Raw genomic sequence first — 8,190 nt, forward strand, 5'->3', positions numbered from 1 at the left:
AGGGCAGGTCTTTGCTCTTAACCAGGATCAGGCGGCTGAGGAGAACGAGAGAGTTATCGCAGGTGTGTTTTTATTATGTGGATTAACTGCTTACGTTCTCATTGATACTGGTGCATCGCATTCATTCATATCTGCGAGGTTTGCTAAGCGTCATAAGTTACCTTTCACTTCTTTGGACGTTGTGGTATCCGTTTCCACACCGATGGGTCATTCGGTGTTAGCTAAACGTCTAGTTTTGGGTTGTCCTCTAGAGTTTGAGGGTAATGTTTTAACTGCTAATTTGATGATTCTTGTGATGGAGGATTTTGATTGCATTCTGGGAATAGATGTGCTGACTGTGTTTAGAGCTACTGTGGACTGTTATCAGAAGTTTGTGCAGTTTCGTCCAGTTGAGGGCGACAGTTGGTTTTTCTATGGAGAGGGAGCGCGACCCCCGATGCCTGTGGTTTCTGCTCTGAAAGCCTGTCGTGCTTTAGAGTCGGGCGGGGAAGGCTACCTTATCTATGCTATTGATTCGTCCGCAGTTAGTGTCGGTATCAGTGACATTCCAGTGGTTTGCGATTTTCCGGATGTTTTTCCCGAGGAGATTCCTGGTTTTCCTCCCGTTCGGGAAGTGGATTTCGGCATTGATTTAGTGCCAGGCACGGCACCAATCTCTAGGGCTCCTTATCGTTTAGCTCCATCGGAGATGCAAGAATTGAAACAGCAGTTGCAGGATCTTCTTGACAAGGGGTATATTCGACCCAGTGTGTCCCCGTGGGGAGCACCAGTTCTTTTTGTCAAAAAGAAGGATGGTTCTATGCGGCTCTGCATAGATTATCGGCAGTTGAATCGTGCTACGATAAAGAATAAGTATCTGTTGCCACGGATTGATGATTTATTTGATCAACTGCAAGGTACCTCTGTATATTCCAAGATTGATTTAAGGTCTGGTTATCATCAGCTTCGAGTTCATCAGGGAGACATATCGAAGACTGCATTCAGGACCCGGTATGGGCATTATGAGTTTCTGGTTATGCCTTTTGGGGTGACGAATGCACCAGCAGTTTTTATGGATCTGATGAATCGGGTTTTTCGGGAATTCTTGGATAAGTTTGTTGTGGTGTTTATAGATGATATCTTAATCTATTCGCATGATCAGCAAGAACACGCACAACACTTAAGGATTATTTTACAGACACTTCGCGAGAATCAGCTTTATGCGAAGTTGAGTAAATGTGAGTTTTGGATGACAGGGTTGTATTCCTTGGTCATGTCATTTCTAGCGAGGGAGTTTCAGTTGACCCGAGCAAGGTGGAAGCGGTATTGAACTGGTCGCGTCCGACGACAGTAGCCGAGATCCGCAGTTTTCTGGGATTGGCTGGGTATTATCGCTGTTTCATTGCCAACTTCTCTCAGATTGCTAAGCCACTCACTCAGCTCACTCGGAAAGATGTTTCATTTGAGTGGACATCAGAGTGCGAAGAGAGTTTCTGGGAACTTCGCAGACGTTTGACATCTACGCCTGTTTTGGCTTTACCGTCTGGATCTGGTGGTTTCAGTGTTTACACCGATGCCTCTTTACAGGGACTAGGGTGTGTTCTGATGCAGAATGAGCATGTGATTGCTTATGCGTCGAGACAGTTAAAGCCTCATGAGGAAAACTATCCTGTTCATGATCTGGAATTAGCAGCGATCGTTTTTGCTTTGAAAATCTGGCGCCATTATCTGTATGGTGAGCGATTTGAGATCTTCACTGATCATAAGAGTTTGAAGTATCTGTTCACTCAGGCTGAGTTGAACATGCGTCAGCGTCGTTGGATGGATCTACTCAAAGATTACGATTGTGAGATCAAGTATCATCCAGGATCTGCGAATCTCACGGCCGATGCTCTTAGTCGCAAGGTGAGATTATCTGCTCTTCAGACTTGTGCTGTATCTGGGATTATTCAGGATTTCTGTTCGATGGGATTCAATTGTAAGCATCGGAAGGGAACAGAGAGTATCCGTATAGCTACTATTTTGTCCGAGCCAGTTTTGTATTCTCGGATTAGAGATGCTCAGATGTCTGATTCTAAGGTTCAGAAATTAGCTCGGTTGGCTGATGGAGATAATACTTCTGGATTCCACTATCAGTCCGAGGGTCTTTTGTGCTTATCTGGTCGTGTTGTTGTACCGGAAGATGACACTTTGAGGGAGGAGATTTTGTCCCAGGCTCATCGTAGCAAGTTGAGTGTTCATCCAGGGAGCAACAAGATGTATAAGGATTTGAGGACTCGATTTTGGTGGAAAGGTATGAAACGTAATGTTTATCAGTATGTCTCCAAGTGCCTTGTCTGTCAGCAGGTGAAGGCTGAGTATCGACGACCTGGAGGTTTGTTGCAGAATCTTCCTATTCCGGAGTGGAAGTGGGAGCATATCACGATGGACTTCGTGACTCACTTGCCTATGTCTGTGGGGAATAGAGATGCTATCTGGGTGGTAGTGGATCGACTTACTAAGTCTGCCCATTTTCTTCCGTATAACAGAGATTTCACTTTCGATCGGATGGCACGGTTGTACATTCAGGAGATTGTACGGTTTCATGGTGTGCCCGTGAGTATCGTTAGTGACAGAGATCCTCGATTTACGTCTAGATTTTGGGGCAGCTTTCAGCAAGCTTTGGGCACTACCTTGAGTTTGAGTACTGCATATCACCCAGAGACTGACGGTCAGTCAGAGAGGACTATTCGTACTCTTGAGGATATGTTGAGATCTTGTGTGATGGATTTCGGGCCAGCTTGGCAGGATCATCTGCCACTGATAGAGTTTGCATACAACAACAGTTTTCATAGGAGTATTGGTATGTCTCCGTTTGAAGCATTGTATGGTCGACGTTGTCGTACTCCCCTGTTCTGAGAAGGAGTCGGAGAACGACAGGTCGAGGGTCCGGAATTGATTCAGCAGGCCATGGACAAAGTTCTTGTGATCAAACAGCGGATTAAGACTGCTCAGGATCGACAAGCAAGTTATGCGAACTCCAAGCGCAGACCTCTTCATTTTGATGCAGGCGAGAAAGTGTTTCTCAAGGTATCACCTTTTCGGAGGATTCTGAGATTTGGACTCAAGGGTAAGCTATCTCCGAGATTCATTGGTCCTTTTGAGATCTTAGAATGTGTGGGAGATTTGGCCTACAGATTAGCTTTGCCACCGTATCTGTCTAGTGTTCACAATGTGTTTCATGTGTCCTTGCTGAGACGATACGTAGCGGATGAGTCTCATGTTTTGCATCCGACAGAAGTTCAGCTGAATCCGGATTTGTCTTTTGTGGAAAGACCGGTTTCGATCTTAGACCGGAAGGATAAGGTACTGCGGAATAAGACTATTCCTCTTGTCTTAGTGCAGTGGCAGCGCCGAGGTACTGAAGAAGCTACTTGGGAACTAGAGAGTCGCATGCGGTCAGAGCATCCAGAATTGTTCTAGTTGTAGTATTTTCAGTTATGATTGTAATTTCAGTCGTACTTCAGTTGTAATTCATTCTTAAGTTGAATGTATTGTTGTTCAGAATTGTCATTCTTCAGACCCGATTTCGCGGACGAAATCCTTTTTAGAGGGGGAGAATGTAGTATCCCGATGCCTAATTTGAGTTAATTATTGGATTAATTGTATTTCGGTGGGATCGGAAGGACCGAACCGGGTTCGGATCGTCCGAAGTTGGTTCGGATCGTCCGAAGTGGGTTCGGATCGTCCGTTCTGTTCGGAGTCAGACGAGTCATGTCATGTCAGAGTTCGGATCGTCCGATCAGGGTTCGGATCGTCCGAAGACAGGTGGCTGGACACGTGGAAGACATGCAATGTTCGGATCGTCCGAAGTGGATCGGATCGTCCGAAGTGTACCGGATCGGAGCGTCCGAAGTGGATCGGATCGTCCGATCGTTGTCTATAAATAGAAGCGCGAGGCTTCACTTTTCACTCGCCAATTCCGAGAGTTCCAGAGCGTTTTAGTCGTTTCTGATGGGTTTCTAGTCTTTTCCCGAGGTTCGGGCACTAGCGGGGAGCTACTGGTTTTGTAGCGGAGCTGTGCTCTAGTTGGGGGCTAGCGGCATCAGTGGGCTGACTACGGACGCAGGTATAGTTCTGGGTTCCCTTTGAGATTTGGGAGTATCTATTAGTCTAGTTAAGGCTTTTAGATGTGGTTTAGTGATATGGTATCACTTGGATTGTAGGCTTGATTCTAGGGCTGATTGCTAGGATCTACTGGTTTGAGGTACGAAAGTACTATCCGAGATAGCAGGATTGAGTATGCTTTACTATGTGTTGCATGTTTATATGTTGCATTATTATCTGTCATAATGATGCATGGTTTATTATGCGGCATTTGCATAATCATGTTGAGCCTGATTATCTTTGAGATAGCCTGTTGAGAGGGTGCTCAGCCCTCGTTTGTTGTGGATGGTTGGACCCCGTTGGCCGACGGTGGTCAGGTCACCGGTATATCCACAGGTTTATTTTGGTATGGGAGCCACCTCCTGGTGCGACGGCGCAGAGTGCTACATACCTTGACGTCATTTACCTGAGCAGTATTTCGATATACCCAGATCCTGGTATCCAGTTCATTTTGCATACATGCATGTCATAGTCTTGTATACTCATGCTTTCGGTGCTGAGCGTTTTATGCTCACGTCCTCGGTTTATCTCTGTTTTGGACACCCTATTCGATGGGGCAGGTCTCAGGTTGGGCGGTCCAGGAGGGAGTGGACAGGGAGCTGGCAGAGGTTGACCTGTAGTTGTTGGTATTTATTCTTGGTATTTAGTTCGATCTGGTTGTTTAAGTATTTTGTACTTACAGATTTGATTGGGTTGTATTACTGTTTTTCCGCTGTTTACCTGATTCAGTTTTAAATGTTAATTTTGCATGCTTAAGTTCTGATTAGTAGGTGATTCTGGAACGGGTCACTACAATCTATCCGTGATTTGGGTGATAACCGAATTCCAATCTTTTATCCCATACAAATTTCGAAATTTGCATATATATACACTGATTAATTTCGAATTCTAGGGATTTTACTATCCTTTGTTTGATTTTTATCCCGGCATCTCAATATCAATTCAAATCTTAGACATTTACCTGCGAATGTTCGAAATTTCTTAATAAATCCTTAGATTGATAACCCAAAAATATCTTATATTCTGAATGATTTAAATATTAATATCCAAGATTACACCATCAAATTATTAATCTAATATTATTCTGATCACGATACTTCAAAATCCCGGGTTTTACATCCCTCCCTCCTTATGGGAAGTTTTGTCCTCGAAACTTGGGTTGGCTTGGTCTCCGAAGAGGTACGGGTATTGGTCTCTCATCCTTTCTTCTAGCTCCCACGTGGCTTCTCTTTCGGTGTGGTTATTCGAAAGGTTCAGCTATTGATTCGGCTTAAGTCTTAGTTTCTTAGCAAATCTCTTAGATAACAAGGAATGCGTAGCACCACAATCAAATAACGCATAAACAGGCACTTTTTGAATTAGGATGGTACCTGAAACGACTTCATTGGCGTCGTCGGCCTCTTCTTGAGTCATAGCAAAGACCCTAGCGTTAGGCTTGCCTTCCTTTGGCTTGTTGGGGTTAGCTCCTGTATTTGGTCCAGTTCCTTTGTTGGGCCCGGCTGCCTGGTTGGCAGCAGTAGGACATTCGGCAATTCGGTGTCCCGCTTTCCCACATCCGAAGCATACTCCCATGTTTCTTCGGCATTCCCCCAGGTGTCGTAAGTGACAAGTTGGGCAAGGCTTAATATCCTGGTAGCTTGAGATAGGCGAAGGCCCTTTGGATGGTTCACCGGACTGGTTAGGCTTCTTGAAAGTCTGATCGCTGCGTTAGGACTGATTATTCATAGGCCTTTTGTTCTTGAATTCCTTCTCTCTGCGCTGGATGTCAGTTTCAGCTCGGATAGCTGCACCTATAAGATCTGAAAAATTCGCGGGTTGGTAGACTGCTAGTGCTGATTGGATCCTGCTGTTCAATCCCTTCTTGAAGCGGTGCAATTTCAAAACTTCGTCTGCCATGATTGCCGGAGCATAAGATCCGAGGACATTGAACTGGGAGGTGTATTCCACAACCGACATATCCGGAGTTTGAGTGAGGTTTTCAAACTTACTCAGTTTCTGCAGTCTGACCTCGGCTGGATAATACTGTTTCAGAAAGACTTCTCGGAATCGCTGCCAAGTCATTGGTCCTACAGTTGTCATGGCTGGCGAGATTGCTTCCCACCATTTTCCTGCTTTATCTTCCAGGAACGGCACAATCACGTCCACTTTCAGTGCCTCAGGAACTTCCATAGGCGATGTTGAGTCTCTACACTTTTCAGCCAACTCTGGCTAACTTCAGGGTCATCGGCTCCACTGAAGGTTGGACACCTATTCTTGCGGAGTGATTCATAGTGGAACTTGATTCGATTTTGGTGGTGGAGGTGGTGGTGGCTGATTGGCGTTCGAGTTTCCCAACCCTTGCAGTGTTGTCGCCACAATAGTGGCTATGGCCATAAGATCAGCTTTGCTTAAATTGACTGCCGGTGGGGGTCCATTCCCTTGCTCGTTCTCCTGTCCGCTTTCACGGTTGGTATTGGCATAACGCGGGTTGCGGTTCTGTCTTGGGGGTGTGCCGGCCATTTCCTATAATCGCAAGTTCTAAGAATTTGTACGAGTAGGATTTATGCAATAGATTGCGTAGAAGTAAATTAAAATTAATGGAGCAAATAAAATATTTTATTGATTTCTCAAGCAGGAAAATAAATGAACACGACCAATCTGAATGAAATAAAAGTACTTGACCAATCTAATGAAATAAATGTACTAGATAAAAACGTAGCGACAATGGAAATAAACTACTAAAAACGGTTCACTAAGATGCTCTAATCTGATATCTCTCCATTTCCCTCGGCTATGTCAGGTGGGGCTTCTTCCTCCTCGGGATCCTCGGGCATCTCTGGGTCTAAGAACTCTGCAAGCTGCATCTGAAGGCTCTGATTCTCCGATTCCAACTCAGCAATCTCTTCCATGTGGGTCAGAATCTTTCCTATCGCGTTATTAAACTCATTCCTTGCATGCGCGCAGTTTGCTTTATCCTTCTGGATGAGCTCCTTCTCCTTTGCTTTCCTTTCGTCTACCTCCTTGGATAGCCTTTGGTTATTCTCGGACAATTGCATGATCACATTCCAGGACTCTTCAATTCTCTCCTTACCCTTAATTCGTGCTTCAGTTAGCTCCACGGTGCGCCTCTCTATTTCTTCCCTAGCCCGCTTGGCTTGACCCAATGTTGTGCCTAACGAGTCTCGAAGCTCAGAATTATGCTCCTTAGTGAGCTCGAACATTTGGAAGACCTCGTCAATTCTTTTCTCTGCTGCCTCCAGTTTGGTAGTTAAGTCTTCCACTTGTTGCCTCCTCTCGAAATTATTAGCTCTCAGCCTTCTGATAGTCTTCTCATGGTTCCTTAGGGCCAATTCGTTCGAACGTATAACAGCCTGAGTGTGCGTGCGAGATCGGTGATCGTCCAACGGAATTGACTCCCTATGAGTAATCGAGATTACTTTCTTACGAGCGGTGACACGCATACGAGCCATTTCCTGGATCAATAAAGAAAGGAAATGCTCAGAATATCACAAATAGGACAAAATGAAATATCAAGAACTAATAGAGCAGGGTATCGAAATATGTATATATTTTCGAAAATTTCCGAAACTAGAAGGATCATGTTGGCGGGTTGACTCGTTGACTCGGTCGAGTTGACTCGCCGGAGTATGGTCGGAGCAAAGGTGTGTGTCGGCGAAGGGGTCAGGATCATGGAACCGGTGGTGGCACGGCCAGAATCGGTCGGAAAGCTACTTAATTTGGCCGGAACTCGCGAGAAATCAGTTGACTCAATGAAATTGGGCGTTTTCGATTGGATGATCCGATCCCAAAATTGATTGATGGCTAAAGTTACCCATGGATATTATAATGTTTGGGTAAAATTAATTGAAAATCAGAGTAGTTCTGGTAGGGTAATTGGACGAAATAAGGTTTGGCGTTAGGGTTCGTACGCCATATTTGTAGATCCGAAATTCCGGTTTCACCCGAACACGAAATCCGAAATTGGTTGAGGGTTTTTGTTCGTTTCGTTGAGACAATTCTGGAACTGGTCGCCGATCGAATGAAGGGTACCGGAAGCGGCCGGAATCGGCGAAGAACGCGGCGGCG

General features: G+C 45.2%; 1 protein-coding gene across 1 annotated transcript; it reads right to left on the reverse strand.

Annotated features, from left to right (window-relative positions):
- Window positions 1–5,832: 5,832 nt before the first annotated feature.
- Window positions 5,833–6,294, reverse strand: LOC140809186 (uncharacterized). The gene has a single exon (XM_073166683.1). It carries the CDS (start codon window positions 6,292–6,294, stop codon window positions 5,833–5,835), a length of 462 nt encoding a protein of 153 aa, XP_073022784.1.
- Window positions 6,295–8,190: the final 1,896 nt, after the last annotated feature.

Source organism: Primulina eburnea, chromosome 13 (genome assembly GCF_022965805.1).
Source record: "Primulina eburnea isolate SZY01 chromosome 13, ASM2296580v1, whole genome shotgun sequence".
Classification (NCBI taxonomy): domain Eukaryota; kingdom Viridiplantae; phylum Streptophyta; class Magnoliopsida; order Lamiales; family Gesneriaceae; genus Primulina; species Primulina eburnea.

Excerpts from the sequence above, each read along its gene's own strand:
- LOC140809186 (XM_073166683.1), bottom strand. The coding sequence starts at position 6,294 with ATGGAAGTTCCTGAGGCACTGAAAGTGGACGTGATTGTGCCGTTCCTG.